Source organism: Hyaloscypha bicolor (assembly GCF_002865645.1).
Source record: "Hyaloscypha bicolor E unplaced genomic scaffold K444scaffold_92, whole genome shotgun sequence".
Taxonomy (NCBI): domain Eukaryota; kingdom Fungi; phylum Ascomycota; class Leotiomycetes; order Helotiales; family Hyaloscyphaceae; genus Hyaloscypha; species Hyaloscypha bicolor.
In genome coordinates, this window is record NW_020194594.1 from 251,947 (window position 1) to 274,510 (window position 22,564).

Here is a 22,564-nt window from a genome sequence, read left to right on the forward strand (position 1 = left end):
CTCTGAAGTATGGCCTTCACGATACCCTCCGAGCCATTTCTAGCTGCATAGTATATTGTGCTGTGGCCTTCGGTGTCGACCATCGATGTGTGTGCTGCATGCTTGATGAGGGGACTGGCGATTAAACAATCCCTCGTGTATGCAACCCGGTGTAATGGAGACTGTCCCTCGGTATCAGAAATATTCGGATTAGCACTTCTGCTCAATAGTTCCTCCATTAGGTCAACATTCCCACTCTGAGCCACCCAATGCAGAGGTGTCTCACCATCTGGTAATGGGATTGTTGGATCAGCACCTTGGTCTAGCAAAATTTGCTATTGCTGTTAGATCTGGTTTGAAACATGCTTCACAAAGTCCTAGACCACTTGTCACGTATTGCTGTTGCTGCGTAAGCAAGAACGGCAGCGGTGTGTGTCCGCCGAGAGAACATCCATCGACATCAGCACCATAAGTGGCCAGCAGCTCAAAGATTTGACGATTCTCCTTAGCTGCCAATAATTGAGGTGTGTCAACCGCAAATCAGATCTGCGGATTTCCTAGAAGCCTGTGGAAATCAACACTTGCCCCCTTCTCAAGCAGCCATCGCATAGTCTCGAGGTTCGCAGCTTCTATCGCCCACATCAATGGGGTTGAATCATCTTGGGCAAAAACCTGGTCGATTACAGCTTTTGTTTCTCCTTTGAATAACACTTCGAGTGTCCAGATCATGCCCCGGAAAGCGGCAAAATGCTGGATGGGTACTTGATCATGTATGACTCTATCGTGAGCTGTCGACCAGGGGCCGAATTAGTAGATCCAGGCACGAAGTAATGTTGATCCATCCCTGGTAAAATCTCACAGTCGATATCAGTCTTAGATATACTACTAGTATAGCGCGTATAAGAGTTAACTTACGTGATTAGAGAGGTGTTTATTAAAGGGAAGAAGGTTTGGAATTCGAAATTAAAACCTACCTTATTTAGCTTACCTAAAAAATTACTAGCCTTTTAAAAGTGAATTTGAAATCAATAAAGATGACATCCCTTAAATTAGTGCCTAAGGCATTCACCTGATCTCAAATCGAGATTAAGGCAAAACTAAAGGCTGACGGAGGCTTCTCCTTGGAAACCTTGGCGATGAAACGAAAACAATTTCTCGTCCCCTGACATGCCTAAACTCCTCCCACCCGGGAACAGAACTTGCCCTCTACCGTAATCTTGGATATACACGCACGGATACTACTTTCCCCTCCCTCCCTTTCCCATTCACCCCTCCTACCTCCGATCACCAGCTTCCTATCAGGCTGTCACGATTTCTTAGGGATGTACTTATCGAGTCCAGCTGCCAAAGCTAGAATCTCTAGCATAAGGCTTGTGGCGATGCCTGCCGCCGCCGCCTCCGCTGCCTCTTGGGAGAGTAATGTGGTGGATAGGTTCGCTGGCCAGAGGCTCCTCTTTCGACTCTATTATACTTTCAGCCAAGTGGTGTGTCAATTTCAGAGTCCTTGCGAGATCCTCCCCAAGAGCAACTACCCAAACATACTTAGTACCGGGGCTTTCGAGTAGCCGTTGGTATGCAGCTTGATAGTATTCATTTGCAGCTTGATACTTCTTCTGGTTCTCCAGGCACTCGGTGAGACTTCGAATGCAATCTATCGTCTCTGGGTCATATTTTCCAAGCAAATTTGTCCCCCGCGAATTAATTACACTTCGGAAGTGTGTCTCTGCTTCTCCATGATCCCCTTCCTCTTCCAGGACACGCCCCAAGTTATATTCTATATTTAACGTTCGGGGGTGGTCGGGTCCGTAGAATCGGCGGTTGAATTCCAGGATTTCACTGCTCAATACCCTCGACGCTGCATACTGGCCATCCTTACAAAGCGTAACAGCAATATTATGTTGGGCCTGTGCTACTCTGGGATGTTTCCGCTCATGTGACTCGAGTAAGCGCTGTAGAATTGCTTGCTGTATCTCAAGTGACTCCTTATATTGTCCAGTATCGCCCAAGACGGTCGCAAGAGCAGCCTCTACTTTAGTTCTACACTCAGCAAGCTTAGGATCCTGCAAGTGGTCTTGGTCTCCCAGATGGTGGAAAGCTGAACGTGCTAATTTCTCAGCCACTTCATATTTTTCTTGCTCTCGTAATACGACACTCAAGGTGGCCACCGCAGAGAGGGTTCTGGTATCTGCGCCTAGAGCAATGCTGTAATTTTCAATTGCGGGGCGGAGGAGTTGTTCTGCTTCCTGGAAGCGTGCGGTACTTCGATAAATGAGTGCAAGAGAGCATTTAGCATCCAAGATTGCGAAGGTCTGTTCTTCTGGGCTCTTTTCGAGTATCTCGATTGCGAGATGGGCGTATTTGCTAGCGAGGACGTAATGCGCCCTCATTCTTAGGTAGTCTGAGCATGCAATAAGGAGAACTCCAAAACGAAGGGGAGGCAGATGTGAAACGGGCTGAAGGTCCATGAACTTAAGGACATGTGGAAGCAGCTGTGCAGACTTCATCCAATTTTCAAACTCTGTCGCCGGGAACTCTCGCGAAAGGGAGTTGACGGCCTTAGCAGCCCAGCTATCTGCAGTATTCCTGTGCTCCACTAACCAATAACGTGTAAAGCTTTGCACAAGGCGGTGGATGGAGTAGCTTTCTGGTTGGCTGTCATATGCAATGTTGATGAGGGAATATGCCACGAGTGTCCCGATAGCCTGGTCGAGGAGATACTCGGCGGTATCCCCTAGAGTACGGTTCGACTTCGGAGATGGTAGATTTGTGACACATTCCGATCCATTAGAGGATTCAGGAAGTACATTTTCCGGGACGAGGAGATACCGCGGGATATTTTGACTACTATAGAACGCCATCATGAAAAGCGTCTCGGCTGCCTCCGGGTGCTGACCCTCGAGCTGTTGAGCAGTAATCATCCATGTCTTGAAAACGGAGTTTGCTACAGTTTTGTCTCGAGTCTGGTCCCGGAAATCGTGCAACAGAATTTGGAATGACAAATCAGTATCTTTACTGCGAAAGTACTTCAAGTATTTAGCAATCGACCATGAATTTTGACGGATATAGCTGGCAGCCTGAACAAGTGCGAGGGGGAGGCTGTCGAGAGTAGTTATCAAATCGGTATACTGTTCTTCATCTGGAGTTTCACCGTACAGTTTTGTCTGTAGGAGACTATGCAGATCCTTCAAGCCCATTTCTCTCACTTGGATGATGTGGCCACTGCTTGTCAGCTGTAAAGCATCCGCTTTGTTCCTGGTGGTATAAAGAACCGATCCGGAAGGACAACTAGGAATATAATTGAATAAACCATTAGGATAGCACTTTTTACCAGTATCTGACTCTTTCTCCTCTTCTTCTGGCGAGCCGTAGAACATTGACAGATCGTCAGCGTTGTCAATAACCATTATCCATTTTCCGAAGTGGGCCTTCTCCAGTGAAGTTTTCACAAGGTTGAAAATATCAACCTCTGGATTATTGTGACCTGGAAGCCTCAAGCCTTTCGCGATCTCCATGTAATCGCGCTCAAACCGCTCCTTAGTGCCAGCGAAGACCCAAAAGATGGAGATATCGGGATCGTTCTCATTGGCGTTGTGTACATATTGCAATGCAATCTGTGATTTCCTATCTCCAATGAGTTAGTGACCTCTGATACTGGGAGAAAACTCACCCAATTCCGCCAAGGCCATAGAGCGCAATTTGCCGGGTGTTATGGCTCCCGTGGAAGACGGTTGTCAGCTGTTCAAGGACTTCCTGCTGTCCGACAAAAGCTGAATTTTTCTGGAATGGGATGTTGACAAATGGGGCTGATGACGTTAACAACCTATCACCGCATGAAACTCCGGATATGAGAGGTTGACTTACGAGCTTCACGCTCGGGCACTCTTGTTGGATCATCTAGAGATCATAGTTAGCACAACTAGAAAAATTTTTTATCCTCCACCGTAAGCACCGTTAGCAGCGTGAAAGTGAATGATCAACGTAACTATATAGGCTTCGTGACATGCCGATCGGCATGCAACTTTTGAGCGCTCCAAGAAGTAGCTTTAAGCCATGATCATCAGGCGAGCCGTGCCTGCAGATTTCCCTATGGTCATAGCCTGGCATCGGTATTTTTCGTTCTGTAGAAGCTCCGACAAAAGCGCTGTGATCGTCAACGATCTAGACGGAAGTTAGTAAATTCCCCTCGGCTATATAACTCTTCCTCAAGATTAGCACTCTCACTCTTGAATTCATTCCTTTCATATTTCTGCCCTCAATGAATGAGATGATATTAAGGTTTGCAGTGTGGACTCTAAAATCTTCAGCCACACGTAAGAGTTCTGGTTCGTGTCGTTGTAGAGATTTTAATAGACTGGATCGTATAGGGCCAGTAAGTCGGGAGATTTGGGACCCAATGATCAAAGCGTTGGCAGTTCCTGCTAAGATGGTGGCATAGCGAGCTGACGCGGAACCTTGATGGGGTGTCCCTAGAAACAATATTGCTGTCACAGCTTTGCCAATGCCAGGGTAATGATCAGACTCGTTCCGTGCAATGGTAATAGCCTGTTAGCATGTCAGCAGGTGGGAGCTCTCGCAATAGAATTTTTGCAGACTAACCAGCTTTGCAACTATTCCACCCATGCTGTGGCAGACCAGAATAATTGGCCGAGCATTTGACTAGCCGCCTGATAGGTTATAACGTTCTGGAAAATCTTGATTGTAGGCCTTGAAAAATCACTTACCTCGGGAGTTGTTCGTTCCAGTCTGATCGCTTCTAGCAAATTCTTCGCAAAATCACTTAATGTTCCAGTTCCCTTAGAAAATGCAAAGCTCGAATCGTATCCAAAAGTGTAAATTCTTACTCCCGGTAATTCATTTGGCACAATGTCCCGAAGCCAAAGAATTCCATTCTCGTGGGTCCAAGTTTTGTGTGCTGTGCCTCCTAGCCCATGGATTGCTATGATGTCCGCATTATAGAGCCTCGTAGCCTCTGGTTCCTTACTTCCTCCAGCCACAGCTCCGCCAGCGTGCCTCTCTTCATCCTGTGGATGGAGAAGGAACAATCCGAAGGCATCTACATCGTTAGAATAGTTCTGAGCCCTGCCCGATCCGAGTAATGTAGCACTCTCAACTACCATTCCCTTCAGTTTCCTCGAAAATCCCTTCCATTGTAATCCTGCGGGCATGATGGCAAGATGAGGTTGGCAAGAACGACCAAGATGCCACGAGGAGCCGTTTGAAGTGAAGTGATGCTAATCAATTCAAAGGGATCGCAGGTTCGAAAGTATGACAGCTACGGGAAACTGTTTAGACTAGGATTTGCTTGGTTAAACGTAGGAGAGTTGAGAGAGAATTATCTTTTGGCATAGCTGCGCCACAACCCGACACACCATTTAAGTGGCTAAGGGTTGGAACACCGAAAAATTCACAGCATTCAAAAAATTCTAAAATTGGCTGGGGTTATTAAAGTGAAGTCCCTTATCTCGAATATTAGCTTACTCATCGGGGTTTGCATCGTCGTTGTGGCGAAATCGTCGTTTGAGTGGTGGAGAGAGCTAGCAAGAACGTGATGGAATGACATACTTTGCACTGTTGAACTAGCTAAAGCAATATAGCTAGGGTCACGTGCTTGCAATGTAAACCAAGTAAAACGTACTGAATTGACTGCTGTTCTACAGTGGTAGTGGTAAGTAGCCCGTATATATAGCCCTGAACCCCCTAAGTCACATGTACTAAATCCCTATGCCAGCTGAACCGATTACAGCTATACAGGGTATTCCAACCGTACAGGGTATTCCAGCTATACAGGGTATTCCAGCTGGACAGGGTATTCCAGCCGTACAGGGTATTCCAGCTATACAGGGTATTCCAGCTGGACAGGGTATTAAGCTAGTGCACAGCCCCATGGCGTTCGGTTCCAGGGCTTACTAAGCCTATTAGGGGCCTCAGGCCCCTAATTTCAACATGCACGACTTGCGTTTTCTGTTAAGATGCGACGTAGTCCCGGCGAATCTAGACCCACCCGGCGGGTACCTGCCTTATAGGTCTAGGTCCTTAAGTATTAGGAACTTGTTAAGTAAATTCCAATTTATTAATAAGTCTTAGGAACTTAGTGTGGTGGGGATTTTTGCCCACGTGCTTTATTGTCACGTTGTACGTGATGCGCACATTGACAGCGAGCGTCCAGCTGGATTTGGTAGCCTAATTGGGCTAATCGTTCGGTGGTTCTCACCTCCAACTCGCTTAGTACGCCTTGTAGGTGAGGGATAGCGATACGCAACGAACAGCGATACGCAAATCTGAGATTTTGGTGGGAATCTCTCCTTTTCTCCCTTTGAATTCTCACAACGCAGCATAATAAAATAGTGTCTAAGTATTGGGAATTAATCCCAAGGTGTAGGCCCTTTAGCTTAGTAAATTTTAAGTCTAAAAGATTAAGGCGTTATTGTGATGCAAATCTGCCCCATTTGCCCATACAAATTTTGGTGCGATTTGCGTATCGCTGTTCGTTGCGTATCGCTATCCCTCACCTACAAGGCGTGCTAGGCGAATTGTAGGTGGGAAACGCCGAACGATTAGTGCTTATGTGGGATCGCATTCCATAATTGGGACTAGTGCTTCCGTACATCCAGTGGAACACTAGATTCTATATATGGAGGCATGCGAGCTTTGGAAGTGGGTATCGATTAGTTTCTTGATAGGAACCAGTTCTTGGAATCAATTATACTTCCACGCTTCACTCCATACTTTACCTTGGATTCCACCCCTTACCTTGACTACTTGCGTAGCACCCTGCTATAGTGTGCGCCTCACATTGTGGGCTCTCAGGCTCTCGGGCCTTCCTGCATTAGCTTAGCTATCTGCTTGAGACCTTGTATTACGCATATAATAACTTGGAACAATATACACTTTATACCCGACTCTTATTACTGCTCGTTTATTGGCTTCTTTTGAGTACTTTAATTACTTACTTACTTACTTATACTTCTTCTTTACTCTTATATAATTCTATATCTTTATATAAGCCAAAATTCATATAATAATAAAAAATTTTTTATATTAATAAAGACTTACTAACTAAAATTAGGTTTTTAGAACTTAATAAAAACTTAATAAATAAGTAATAATTGTTACGGTTATTACGATATACGGTACTAGTAGGGGTTAGACTAGAGCTAGAGAGGCATCTGGTATCTGATAGAGGCATCTGACATCTGAGCGAGGCATCTGTAGTCACCTGATCATTGTATATAATCCCGAGCTTAAGCTAGTACGTGGGCCCGTATATAGCTTGCGATTATTTAGATCCGAGGCTCCTTCGAAATCCTCTTCTCTCTTTAGCTTTGAATCGTCGAAATAGAGACAGTCTGACTATGCCTTCCAGGCCCTAGATCTTGTACTCGTAATATAATTCAAAGCTTACCTATTTCTTAATCCTGCAGAGGATTTAAATAATACCTATCCAATCGGTTTTCGACGAGTATAGATGCAATATACCGTAGCTACTCCCGTACCGGTTAACTAATATCAGAATAAAAGAAAGCCCTAGAATAACTAGGCAAGAAAGCCCTGGACCGGCCAGGTAAGCGGATAGGCCAGTAACCTTATTACTAAACGAAGACCTATAAGAAAGCAAGTCCCAGAACGACTAGGCAAGTCAGAAGGAGCTATAGTACGAGATACTACTAGTATGCTACTAGAAGGTGGACCAGAGTCTCTCGTTAAGTCTCCTAAAAGGTCCAAATATCCCGTTAATACTTATAGTAGGAGAGATATTCTCTTTTAGAGAGCCAAGGAAAAAGAGGGACCTGCCCTATTAAAGGCGGATTTCCAAGAGTTGCTCTAAAGCCCAGAGGCTTTATATAAGGAGATTATTAAGCTAATTCTGAAAATATATAATATTCTTACCTATAGTAAGAATTATTATAATTAGCTAAGAGAAACCAAGTAAGCCCTATAAAAGAACAAAGCTATTATTAAGAAGCTTATTATATAGCCTATAGAGATAACCGGTTCCCTTACTCTAGAAAGTAAACGTTTAGTTAAACTCCCTAATCCTCCTATCTTTAAAGATATAACTAAGGACGGTATTACCTTTAATAATTAATTAGTTTAGATTAAGAAAAAGCTCTATAGTAACTCTAATACTTACTAGATAGAGGACCTTAAGATTATTTATATTTCCGGCTATATAAGTAGCCATATCCTTATACTAATTTCCCCTTGCCTAAACCAGAATAATTAATATATATACGAGACTATTAGAGAACTATATATCTATCTAGAGAAGCTATATAGTAACCTAAATAAGGAGTATAATACTCGGCAAGCCTTTAAGGAACTATTTATAAAAAAGGGCCAGATCTTTTAGGAATTCTATACTCTATTCCTGAGATATATAATAGACAGAAATATTAACCCGCAGGACCTTAAGAATAACCTGAATAATAAGCTTACCTAAAAGCTCTAAAAGGCTATAGCTATATACTATAATAACCTGGCTATTTATACTATAGAGTTTATATAATACTATACTATAAATAACTAGCAGATCCGAGCTTATTATAAAAAGAAAGACTAGGTATCCAAGAAAGCTAATAAAGATATAGATAAGCCAAGTTCAGGAGGCGCCCCTTATATAAAGCCTATTCCCAAAACCCTAGTAATAAATAAGCCTATTATTCCGAAGCCCGGATTCTTAGATCTCAAGTATTATAACTATAATAGATTTAGTTATATATTTAGAAGCTATCTAGAGCCCAAGACCAAATATATAAAGCAAGTCTTAGTAGCCAAGCTAGTAGTACTTATTATAAGTAAGTTATCTAAGGATATAGAATAGGGAAATAAGAACCCCTAAAGAAAGTCTCTTCTTTAGAGCCGTATTATATAAATATAATAGAAGTTAATTTGAGCTAGTTACTAGAAAATAAAGTATTTATACTTCTTTATATAATTAGTAATAATAAATTAGATATTAAGACTTCTTTTTTTATTAATACTAAAATAAATAAATATACTTTTATTAATTCCAAGTTTATAAGAATAATTAAATAATATCTAGATATTAAGCCTATTTAATTAGTATTATCTTATAATATAAGAGGGTTTAATAGTAAGTAGGCCGTATTTATTATTTACTATATTAAGCTTATACTCTTAATTAATAAATAGAAGGTCCTAGTACCTATACTAATTATAGGATTAGGAGAATATAATATAATTTTGGGATAATAGTAGTTTATAAATACTAGTATTCTAATTAATTATAAGAATAGAAAATTAATCTGGCTAGATAATTAGCCTAGAAAGAAGAATTAGAATAAGGTCCTAACTATTATATATAAGAACTTAGAACCTGGAAAAAGTAACTAGTACTAAGAAGATATAAATAAAAGAAATAAAGCTATAGCTATAGATAAGTCCTAGAAACCTTAGCTTATAAAGAAAAAACCCTCTTATTTTCTTCCTAATCCGGGCTCAGAAAGCTATATATAATAAAAAGATTAAGCTTAATATTATAAAGAAATATAAGTGGCCTTAGGAAATATAGAGGTTTCTCTTAAGCCGGAAATAGGAATATTAAAATTATATTATCTAAAGAAAAGCCATAAGAGCTAGTTAAGGCCTATAGTTAATATTATAGATATCTTACCGGCCGCTTTCTAGATAAACCTATAAAAGAAGAAGAATCTTTTCTTTATAATATTATTTTTCGAGATTAATAAAGAGCTAGAATTATAATAAGAGAATAAGTTTATTCCGGGTAAATAATAGCCAGGATAAACAGAACTATAGTAGCTAGTAAGAGTCTTACTAGAGGAGTTTAAGGATTTTATAGATATTTTTTTAAAGAAAGTATTAAATATCTTATTTCTATATTAATTATATAACTACAAAATTCAGATTAATAATCCCAAAGGCCTAGAGAGCCTAGGGTATTTCCCGCTTTATTAATAGTTAACCTATAAACTATAGGAGATCAAGTATTTCCTTAAAAAGAACCTCTAATAGGGCTTTATTAAACTAAGCTAGTTTTTCTTTATATCTCTAATTCTCTTTATAAAAAAGGCTAATAGAGTTCTCCGATTTTATATTAATTATTATAAGCTAAATAACTTAATATGGAAGAATTATTATTCTCTTTTCCTTATTTACGAGATCCTTATATAACTAGCTCAAGCCCAGGTTTATATAAAGCTAGATATTTAATAAATATTCTATTAGATTTAAATAGACCTAGAATTAGAAGAACTTATAATATTCTATATAAGATATAGGGCCTATAAATATAAAGTTCTTTGGAAAAGCCTAACTAATAGTCCTATTATATATTAGAGATATATAAATAATATCCTCTTTAATTATTTTAATATCTTTTATATAGCTTACTTAAATAATATCCTGATTTACTCAGACAATTTCCTAGAATATAAAGACTATATATAAAAGATTCTTTAGTAGTTATAAGATACCGGCCTCTAAGTAGATATTAAGAAATTAGAATTTAAGATTACTTATATAAAGTACCTAGGCTTTATTATTTCTATTAGAGGTATTAAAATAGACCCAGATAAGATAGTAGTTATTAAGAACTAGTAATTACTAAAGATAGTTAAAGGAATATAAGGCTTTCTGGGTTTTTATAACTTTTATTAGTATTTTATTACGGAATATAGCTATATAGCAAAGCCTCTAATAGCTCTAATATATAAGAGAGTTCCGTTTAAATAAATAGATTAGTATTAAGAAGGTTTTACTAAGCTAAAGCAAGCTATATTCTCGGTACTAATTCTATATTACTATAATTTAAACCTTCTTACTATAATTGAGACAAATATATTAAATAAAGTTATAGCCGGTATTCTTTTATAGTAAGACCCCTAGATAGGACTCTAGTACCCGGTAGTATTCTTTTCCAAGACTATATAGTTAGTAGAGCTAAATTATAATATCTATAATAAAGAGATATTTGCTATTATTCTTTTTTTAATCAAATAGCAAACGGAACTAGAAGGCCTATAAGAAGTACTCTTTATAATTTATTTAAACTACCGAACTCTCGAATACTTTATAATTATAAAGAAGCTTTTAGTAAGACAAGCTTACTAGGTAAAATATTTTTCCTATTACTATTTCAAGCTTATATACTAGTTAGGCAAATTAAATAAATAAGCGAATATCCTAAATAAAAAGTATAAGAATATAACTGCTTAGAATAAGGTAATAATAGCCTACCGGACCTAAATTCTCCTCCTATAATAAAAGATTAATAATAATATTATACAGGATTTCTAGTTAGCCCTAATTAAGGCCTTAATAAGCCTAGCTTAGGAAGAAACCCAGTATAATAGTATCTAGCTAGTAAATAAGCTATTAAGCAAGAACCGAGAGTTACCGGAATTAGAAAAGCTATAAGATAAGGCAAGAAATAAGAAAGAAGGTACTTAAATACTATAAGACGGCCTTTTTTTATAATATAGTAAACTATTTATATTTAATAATATAATAATATCCGAAATACCCTTATATACTATTCTTATTTAGGAGACATATATATAGCCCCTAATAGGATACCTAGAATAAGCCAAGCTTTAATAGCTTCTTTAGGCCCGCTATTACTAGCCAGGCCAAGGTATAGATATTAATTAGTATAGGAATAACTACTATACCTATTAATAATCCTATATTTCCAGAAACAAGAAGCCAGGGCTCTTATATTCGTTACTAGTTCCTAACCGCCCCTAGTAATATATATTAGTAAATTTCAAGAAATACCCAGAGAATAGAAATAAGTATAATATAGTAGTAATCTTTATTAATTACCTGAATAAATGCCCTATTATAATTTCTGTCCGAGATATAGTAATAGCTAAAGAATTAGTACTCTTATTTCTTACCTATATAGTTTACTAAGTTAATATCCCGGAGACTATAGTATCTAATTAAGGCCCCTAGTTTATATCGGATTTCTAGAGCAAATTCTATAAATGTATTAGTATAAAGCTCAAGTTATTAATTACTAACTATTCCTAAACTAATAGCCAAATAGAGATTATTAACTAGTATTTTAACTAATAGCTATATTCCTATATAAATTACTACTAGAATAATTAGGACAAATAAATAGTAATAATCGACTATTAATAAGTAGCTCTAGTCTATAAGACTATAGGCTAATCTCCGTTCCTTATAAAAAAGGGCTATAAACTACAGATATTATTTGACTAGAAAACCCAAATATAATTAGGTACTTTAAAGAAAGAGCTAAATAGACAGGAAGTAAAGACCCTAGTAATACGGCTCTATAAATTATAGCAAAAGATATAGGAGAATATAATATAAGTATAAGAATATTATATTATTCAAACTAATAAATATTACTAACTAGTAGACTTCGGAATAGGAAACAAAATATAGATTATTATTAAGTACTAGAAGAATAATTATTTAAGCTATAAGCTAGCTTACTAAATAGAAGAACTATATAAGATCCTGGAATAAGTAAGATATTTCTTTAGGCTTAAGCTTCCGGAATTAATAAGAATATATCCGGTATTCTATATAAAGAAGCTATATAAAGACCTAGATAATTCCCTTTCTAAATAAGTAAATCCAAAGCTTCTACTATTAAAACTATAAGACAGGGAAATAAAATACAAAGTTCAAGAAATATAAATAGTAAAACTACTTTATAGGAAGCTAAAATACTAAGTCTAATAGAAAGAATAGAACCTAGATCCGGAATAATATTCTATTTCCTTATTAAGTAATAGTATTCTAGCTTTTTAAAGCTTCTATAATAAGAACCCCGAATAGCCAGGACCGCCCCAGAATCTCCCCTATTAGTTAGACTATACCAAGAATAATATATTACTGGAACCGTATAATATAGACAGAAATCCTTCGAAGTTATATATAAAAGGCCCTGGCCTTTAATATATAACTTATAACTTGGAAATTTAATAGGAACTTTTAAAACTCGGGGACAAGCTTACTTTAAAGAGGGAGATAATATTACGGTTATTATAATATATAATACTAGTAGGGGTTAAACTAGAGCTAGAAAGGCATCTGGTATCTAAGAGAGGTATCTGGCATCTAAATAAAACATCTGTAATTACCTGATTATTACATATAATCCCGAGCTTAAGCTAGTATATGGGCCCGTATATAGCTTGCAATTATTTAGATCCGAGGCTTCTTCGAAATCCTCTTCTCTCTTTAGCTTTGAATTATCGAAATAGAGATAGTTTAACTATACCTTCCAGGCCCTAGATCTTATACTCGTAATAATAATAAATATAAAATATTTTTTTATTTCTATTTATAAAGTTTTTATAATAAATATATATAAATAAGTATTAGATATTATAGATCTAGTTTTCTATTTTAGATAAAGCTTATAATTGAAATTATATAAATTATATAAAATTGCTTTTTCTAATTAAATAAAGAGCTTTATATACTTAATTAAATATTAGGAAATATATAAAGAGATATTTCTAGCTTTAAAAAGAAATATTAATTAATATAATAAATATATAGAATAGTATATAAATAAATATTAGATATTATAGATCTAGTTTCCTATTTTAAATAAAGCTTATAATTAAAATTATATGAATTATATAAGATTGTATTTTTTAATTAAATAAAGAGCTTTATATATTTAATATTAGAATAGCTATACTGCGAATTTCCTGATTATATAACTAGTTATATAAGCTTGTATTATAGGTATAACTCGACTAATAGACTAGTTTTTATTAGGCTTAGCAGATTTAGGAATCATATATTAATACTATAATCTATAATTCTTATTTCTGAATATTAACTACTTTACTAACTTTAATATACTAGTATTCTATATATATTATATAATAGTATTATATATTTCTAGTAAATCGACTCTTTAGCTAAATATTAGAAAATATATAAAGAAATACTTCTAGTTTTAGAAAGGGGTATTAATTAGTTTTTATTAGAATTAATTCTTGAAATTAGTTATATATATAAGTATTATTCTATAGTTTACTTATTTTAACTATTTATATATTACTTTTATAATATATATAGGGTTATATATAATATAAGAATATATAATAAACCTTAAATATTACAGGTATTAATTAGGGAAATTAATAGCCCTTTAATACTATAACTAACTACTATTTATATTATAAGTATTAGGCTTATAAATTACTAATTATATTTATATTATTAGGGTCTCTTATTTAGAAGAGGCTTCTCTAGACTTTATAAGAAAAATAGAAATTAGTTTTATATTAAATTTAATATTATAGTTTTATAATTTACTAATTTATTCTATTATCTTATTACCTATTAATAAATATCTTATAAGCTAATCTTTATATCCTTAAAAGAAATAGTTTAATAAATAATTATATCTCGAAATCTATAGAATATATAATTTCTTATTAAAGCTATTTCTATAGAAGAAGTTAATTAAATTAACTCTAATATAGATAATAGTAAAAGCTCGTTTAATACTTTTAATAGGGCCCCTTAGAAGCCTCTAAAAGCCAGTAATAATAACGGAAATAATCCTGGTAATAATTAAGATACTAAGATTAATACCCAAGTTATTATTATTTAAACTATAAAATAAAACTTATATACTAAAATTAAAATGCTCTAATAAAAGCAAAAATTAGTAAATATAATTAATTAATATATTCTATAGTTAGAATAATATAAGAGTGCCTTTAAAGATATTTTATTATTTACTATATTTTATAGAAATTTTATTTATAAGTTTGCCTTATTTTTTTTAGTAATTCTTATTAAAAAACTTTCTAGAATAGAATTAGAACCTATTTCCTTTTCTAATATAATAAGCTTTAAGAGTAATTTTAATACTATTTATTAGAAGCTATTATATAATATTTTAAAAATATATTTAAACCAAAAAAAGCTTTTTAAAATCCGAATATCTGATTTATATTATAGAAAGTTCCTTAAAGAATAGAGAATATTTATATCTTTCTAGGAAATAATCTTTAGAATCTAATCTTAAACTTATAATAGATACTTTTCTAGAATTAACTTTATTATAAATACATTTAAGAATAAATCTTATAATATTTAAAAGGCTATAATAAAGCAAAGCCTATTATTATATAAGGTCTATTAGAAATAATTCAAGGCCTATTTAGCTAATATATTCCAAATACTTCAAACCTATTAGTAAGATATTTTTAAGGAACTTTGAGATCTTTATTAGATAAATAGAAAAATAATTACTAAATTATATATTTAAATAATTAGTTTCGAAATTAATTAGAACCTATATTCTAAAAGAAATCGAATTCGGACTCTCGATACTATTCTATTTAACTATAAGACTTATTAGATACTTGTATTTATTTTCTTAAGAAATAAGGTAATATCTATTTCTGAATAGTTTAAAAAAGCTTAAAAAGTAAAATATACTATTTATTCTAAATTAAAGAAAATAAAGATAGGAAAATCTAATAAAAGTAATTTTATTTCTAAAAACTCTAATTTAGTAAATTCTAATTTATAAGGCTATTAAAAAAGATTTTTTTTTTCGAAAATTATATAAGAAATTCTCAAATAATACTTTGGCTCTTTCTAGACTTTAATAAAATACTAGTTCTATTTCAAATATAGTTTATTAGATTTATAAATAGAAAAAACACTTTTTAGGAAATATAAAATATTTCAAATATATCAAATAGATTTAATAGAACCTTAATAAGGCCAAAACTATAAAAGAGTTAAAGTATTTATAGAAATAAATTAATACTATTATTATAAGGAAGTATTTCAAAAGAGATTCTCCTAAAAAACAAAGAAAAAAGAAAGCCAAATCTTAAATATTAATAATTTTAGCTATAATAAAAAAGATATATTACTTTATATAACTATTTAAATAAAATTAATATAGCTAGAAATAAATATCTTAAAAATCCATAATAGATTCGGTAATATTAGATTAGATTATAACTTCTTTAATAATAATTGGATTTAAAGCCGGGACTTTATTATCTTAGCTAAATCTAATTAAGAATTTATAACCTTTTATAAGAATAGATTTAAGATCTATTAAGCCTATAATTTTAAGATATTTATTATAAATAATTATAATAAAATATATTCTTTTAAGCTCTGGTTTTATAAATATAAGAATATTAGCTCTTATAGCCTGGTTTTTAATATAGAATTTTATAAAGTAATTCTTATCTAATATATAGACTATATTAAGAAATAATAAATATATATATCTATATAGCCTAATAATATTAAGATTCTAATATTAAAAGAATTTAATAAAAAGCTTAACTAGTATCCTAAACTAGTATCTTAAGTTTTATTTTTAATTAAAGGCAAATATAATTATTCTAGATAATAGGTTTTATATATTTATAATAATTACTAGATCTCTATTTTATTATATAGTTCTAGTAATACTAAACAGGAGTTTTTAATATAATAAATTAATATTTTCCGGAAAGAAGCCTTAAAGGTATTTATTTATTTCTAAAATAATAAATATAAAAATTTCTTAGAAGTTTTTAATTCTAATAAAGCTTCGGAATTTCCTAATCTTAGTAGTATTAAATATTCTATTAATACAGATAATATAGTCTCATATAGATCTTTATATAATTTATTAGAAACCTAACTAGAAGTATTATATTTATATTTATAAAATATACTTTATAAATATTAGATAAGGCCTAATAAAAGTTTAGTAAAAGCGCTTATTCTTTTTATTTCTAAGAAAAATAAAGAGCTATATCTTTATATTAATTATTATAGACTTAATTAAGTTATAATTAAGAATCGGTATTTGTTTTCTTTTATTAATAAAACCCTTAACCGGTTTTAAAAAGCCAAGATTTTTATAAAATTAGATTTCAAGAATATATATTATTAAATAAGAATTTATAAAGAATATAAATAGAAAACGGCTTTTAGAACTTACTATAGCTATTTTAAATATCTTATAATATCTTTTAGGCTAGCTAATATATTAGCTATATTTCACGTATATATTAATATTATATTTATAAGACTTCTGAATTATTTTATAATTATTTATTTAGATAATATCCTTATTTATTCCCGAAATAAAAATAAATATTATAATTATATTTACTAGATACGTATTAGGCTATATAAAAATAATCTGTTTTATAAACTTAGTAAATATAAGTTTAATATTAAGGAGATTAAATTCTTAGACTTTCTTATTAAAATAGAAGATATTTATATAGATTTTAAACAAGTATATAATATTATTAAATAGCCAGAACCCGAATTATTTTATAATATTTAAGTATTTCTTAGATTTACTAATTTCTATTATAGGTTTATTTACTATTACTTTCAGGTAATTATAGGCTTAATAAATCTCTTAAAAGAAATAGAAAAGAACTAGAAATTCGGTTTCTTTATATAAATAAATAAAGTAGCTAAAAGCTTTAAAACTTTAAAAAAAGCTTTTTCTATATATAATATCTATTCTAGTCTATTTTAATTCTTCTAAAAAAATTTATATTAAAACTAATATATCGAAATTTATAATTACTAATATTATTTTATAATAAGTTAATTCTAGTAATAGTTCGAAAAAATACTAGTATTTAGTAATATTCTAGTTCTAGAAACTTTCTAAAGCTAAATATAACTATAATATCTATAATAGAAAGCTATTTATAATTATTAAAGCCTTTAAATATTAATACTATTATTTTAAAAAGTCCAGATTTATAATTAAGATTATTATAAACTATAATAACCTTTAATATTTTATAGAAATAAAGTATTTAGAAAACTATTAAATATATTAGATAATAGATTTTATAATATATAATTTTAATATTATTTACTATAAAAGTATTTCAAATCTAGTAAATAAATCTAATAGAAAACCTAATTATAAAAAAGATTTTAATAATATAACTTGGTTTCTAATATTTTAGAATAAACTAAAAAAAAGTTTTTATAATTATAATTTAGAGGCCCTTATAGATATTTAAAGAGCCTTTCCTTTAAAACAAGTATTATTTAATATTTACTATATTTATAATAGCTAAAGAGAAATATTTATTATAAAACAAATAAATAAATTATTTTATAGATCTCTTAATTATAGAATTAGTTAAAAAGTAAAATATAAAAAAATACTTTAAAGGCTTTACTATTATAGCTAAAGTAATAAAAGTATTTATAACTATATTATTTAATAGAACTAAAAATTCTTTAGTTTCTCGAGTTTTTAAATTAGACAATTACAAATACTAAAGAGGGATACGTGGGGACACTAAAATATATATTGAGAACTTGAGTACTCGGGATACTATATTATGGTAAGAAGGAGAGAAGGAGAGGAGGAGAGAGCTATATATGGGGGTAGTGGACAGCCGAGAGCACCTGACCAGCCACGTAACCCGTCACCTGATTCCCTACTACACACGCCCCCAGCCAACTAGTACTCGTCCCGAGTATCGAACTAAAGAATAAAGCACCAAACCAATAAACCAAACCAAGCACCAAACCAAGTACCAAACCAAGAGCCAGCTGCATAAGTAACCCACTAAACTAGCTCCCATACGTCTGCGAACCGTAGGCAGTAAGCTAGTGAGTACGTACGTACTCTATCCCTGAATTATGGCTTCCATTCTGCCGTTCCACTAAGACACTACCAGAGCAGAATACCACAGGATTCCAAACCCTCCTTTCTACTACTTCGTCCCATTCCGTACCATCCGTACGGCGCTTCACCTGCTCCCCTTGGCTCACAGTACAGCTCCAGAAAGGGAGGGGCTGAGCTAGTGCTCGCTTCGGTCCAAGACACAGTTCACCACGATCGTTCAAGTGGCAAGTGCCCACAGCAAGGTGGTGGTGGAACCAGGGACAGTGATTCCTGTGCGTATGCCGAAGGCCAGAGGGGTGCTTGTTATGGCAATAGAAACAGCCCTTTTCTATCTTAACGTACGAAACGAACGGGGGGCCAAGAGAGCTAGCCGGAACGGGCGAAGCAGGAGCTTGGCGAGGCGCAAAGGACGAAGTAGGAGCTTGACGAGGTACGTGCGAAGGAGCAGAGCTTGCCGCAGGAGCCGTACGTAGCTGTGGAGGTACGTACGGTGAAGAGGGAACCACAGGAGACAAAGGAGGCGAAGGCGAAGGGGAAGGCGAAGGCAAAGGCTCTAGTGAAGTGTGGTTTGGTACCAAACCAAGCTCCAGTAAAGTGTCGTCCGGTACTAAACCATACTCAGCCAGAAGCTTTATGGAATCGAGATTCTCTGGCAAGTTCAGTAATTCCAGGAGCTCGCGATATGTCGAAACTGGCTTGTTTGCTAGTTCCAGGAGCTCGCGATCCGTCAATGAAATTGGCTCGTCTGGTGGAAAGCTTGGCGAAGGAGAGGGAGGCGATTGCGAAGGTTCCAGGCCAAGAGTATTAATCGAAAGGACTTGAGGGGAGCGTACGGCTTTCGATACCGGAGGACAAGGCGAAGACGAGGGAGCAGGTGGCGAACGAGTAGGTTCTCCCTGAGCCGGGCTCAAGGAGAAAATCACCTTATCTCCAACTATACTTCTCAGGAACTGGACGATCGAGTAAACCACGAAAAGAACAAGTAAAAGAAGCTCCACAAGCGTCTGATTCGCTCGCTCCTGAACGAGCTTTCATTGAACTACTATGGGATCCACTACAATATCGCTTGCTTGGGAAGTACCGGAAATTAGGGAAATTAGGTGGCTTGCTTGGCGAGAGACACCCATTTTTCAGGGTCTTTGCAATGCCCACGAAGGTCGTACGAATCGAAGCTACTACGAGGAAATCGAAGAGAAGAGGAGGGTACCAGGACAAACGAACCAAACGGACGACTTGACGACTTGACTGCGAATCGAGACATATAGGGATCGTTCCACTGAGAGAGAGAGTATATAAAGTGACTAATCTCCCTGTATCGCTCACTAATGAAGAGGGGCACGTAGGGATACTAAAATATATATTAAGAACTTGAGTACTCGGGATACTATATCATGGTAAGAAGGAAAGAAGGAGAGGAGGAGAGAGCTATATATAGGGGTGGTGGACAGCCGAGAGCACCTGACCAGCCACGCGACCCGTCACCTGATTCCCCACTACAATACCTAATTCCTTATATATAGATATATATAGCTACTAAAAAAGCCATAGTATTAGTTCCTTTATCTAAATCCCTTTTAAATATTATCTAGATAGCTTAGAGAAATAATTTTTAATATTAGAATATTTTAAAATAAAAGCTTAGTAAAAGAAATATTAAGGAAAAAGAAATCTAGAAAAATAATTCGAGTCTATTTAAGTATTATTTAGTAGTTTATTATAGCCTAAAAGACCCTGAGATAAGATTTCTATAGATTTTATTATAGGTTTATTATTATATAAAAACCCGATAAAAAGTCCTAATCTTAATATAATTCTTATAATTATTAACTACTATTCTAAAATAGTAAAATATATTATATATTATAAAATAGTTAACTTTCTAAAGCTTATTAAGATTATATAAAAATATATTTTCTTGATTTTTAGCTCTTTTAATAGAATTATTTCCGAATTAAAAACAGTATTTACTAGCTAGTTCTAGTTTACTTTCTATTTTTATTTAATATATAAATAGTATTTAAATATAGCTTATTATTCTTAAATAAATAATTAGATAAAAAGGCAGAACTAGGCCCTGAAATATTATTTAAAATATTATTATAATATCTAAAAAAATAACTAGTTTAAGAAATTATCCTTTATAGAATTTATATATAATAACTTAAAATATTAGGTTTTACAAAATATATTTTTTATATATATTATAAATACTACTTTTAATTTCTATAAAATTCTGAAAACAGAATTATAAAAAAGATATTAGCTATATATAAGAAACTAGAAATCCTTAAAATAAAATAGAAAAAGCTTAAGAACTTATAGTATTATATATAAAATAACCGGGAAACCTATTATAATAAATACCGGTTAGCTAAATACTATTTCAAAAAAGCCTAAATAATATTATTAATAAGAAATATTAAACTTAAAATAGAAAAGCTTAAGCCAAAATTTATAGATCTATTTAAAATCTTTAAATATATTAGTAATTCGGTATATAAATTAGATCTATTAAATATATATAATTATTTATATTTAACTTTCTATATTTCTTTCTTTAAGAAATATATAATAAAAAAAATTAGAAGCTATATTTATATTTTTCTGGAAAACTTCCGGAATTAGTAAATAATAATAAAAAACAAGAATAGAAAATAAAAGCTATTATTAATTACTAATAAAATAATAGAAGTAAGAAGTAATAATATTTAATTAAATAGAAAGCCTGGCTTAAAAATTATAATATATAATTATTTATTTTTCCTAATTTTAAAATTTTTAAAAAATTTCTAAAATTATATAATTAAAACTATAGCTCGAAATCTAAAACTACTTTTTAATAACTTTTTAAGATTAGAAAGAATTCTGGACTACTAAGAAAAAGGCTACTTAAAAGAGAAAGAAAATCTAAATAGCTAAGAAAGAGCCCGGAATAGTAATTGAAATATTCTTTTCCTAGGATTTTTTATTTATAAAAGTTTTCTAGGATTTTATTAAGGCTTATAAGAATTATATTTAAATTATTAGAAAAAGAATTCAGGATTAAGAAAGATTTATTATAGGTAAACTAGTTATAGATATCTTAAATAAATAAATTCTAATTTCTATAAATTCCTAATTCCTAAAGTAAAAATATTAAATACTAGCCCTATTTAGAATTTAGTAAAGAATCGAATAATACTTTCTGAAATCCGCTTATTCTTTAATAGAATATAGTTATACTATAGTAATATTAGTATTAAGAATATTAAAAGAAATAAATAAGAAACTTATAACTATTATATATATCTTATAAAAGATCCGAACTTCTAAAATCAGGTCTCGAATAGCTATAAGTATTATATTATTAGTATTTGAAATACTATTAGTAATTTATTTAGAAATCTTAATAGAAATCTCGGTAATAAGATTAATACTTTAAAAATAGATTTTGTAATATTTCTTTAAAGAATTAGTAAATATCTAAATATATTAGAAAAACTTATCTTTAGAATATTAATCTAAATAATATTATTATCTGCTTTATTAAAATAGAAAGAAGAATTCCGAAGCTTATTAAACTTCTTCTAGTTTTCGAAAACCCAATTAATAGTATTATTTATATTAGGATAATACTATTTAGGATATTTTTTTAAAAAAATTTAAAGATTATAATAATATTTTCCTAGAACTAGTAAGCCTCTAATAGATAATAAGAAATCTAAAATTATATTAGTTTTAATAGATATTAAAACTAAAGAATTTACTAATATATAAGATTTAGAGCCCTTATTATAATAGTTATAATTCTTTTTACTAGGTACTATAATATATAAAATAAAGAAATTAATAAATAAATACTTGAAATATTTCAAATATCTATTAGTAATAGGAAAAAAGATTATAAAATTACTTTTATATTTATAATTATATTAGCAGATAATAAAACTAGAAGATATTATAGAATTAATTAAAAAT

The 22,564-nt window shown here is 32.1% G+C and overlaps 2 protein-coding genes across 2 annotated transcripts; both read right to left on the reverse strand.

Moving 5' to 3' along the window:
- Positions 1-41: 41 nt before the first annotated feature.
- Positions 42-311, reverse strand: K444DRAFT_488842 (ankyrin; the record flags this gene model as incomplete). Its single annotated transcript, XM_024873173.1, has 1 exon — positions 42-311. A coding segment is annotated over one exon (270 nt), but the record flags the coding sequence as incomplete, so codon positions are not given.
- A 703-nt stretch (positions 312-1,014) lies between these two features.
- Positions 1,015-5,324, reverse strand: K444DRAFT_431583 (TPR-like protein). The gene is made up of 7 exons (XM_024872770.1): positions 4,701-5,324; positions 4,576-4,635; positions 4,201-4,521; positions 3,963-4,137; positions 3,841-3,873; positions 3,647-3,782; positions 1,015-3,600 (listed from the first exon to the last, which is right to left on the reverse strand). The coding sequence occupies exons 1-7, from the start codon at positions 5,142-5,144 to the stop codon at positions 1,308-1,310; spliced, it is 3,462 nt and encodes a 1,153-aa protein (XP_024735290.1). The 5' UTR covers positions 5,145-5,324; the 3' UTR covers positions 1,015-1,307.
- Between the last annotated feature and the right edge of the window lie 17,240 nt (positions 5,325-22,564).

Bases quoted from the DNA above. Each gene is read 5' to 3' on its own strand.
- K444DRAFT_431583 (XM_024872770.1), bottom strand. From the start codon at position 5,144: ATGCCCGCAGGATTACAATGGAAGGGATTTTCGAGGAAACTGAAGGGA. The intron at 4,636-4,700 runs GTAAGTGATTTT...TCAGGCGGCTAG, and splicing joins TGGAACGAACAACTCCCGAG to TCAAATGCTCGGCCAATTAT. The intron at 4,138-4,200 runs GTGAGAGTGCTA...ACTTCCGTCTAG, and splicing joins TGAAAGGAATGAATTCAAGA to ATCGTTGACGATCACAGCGC.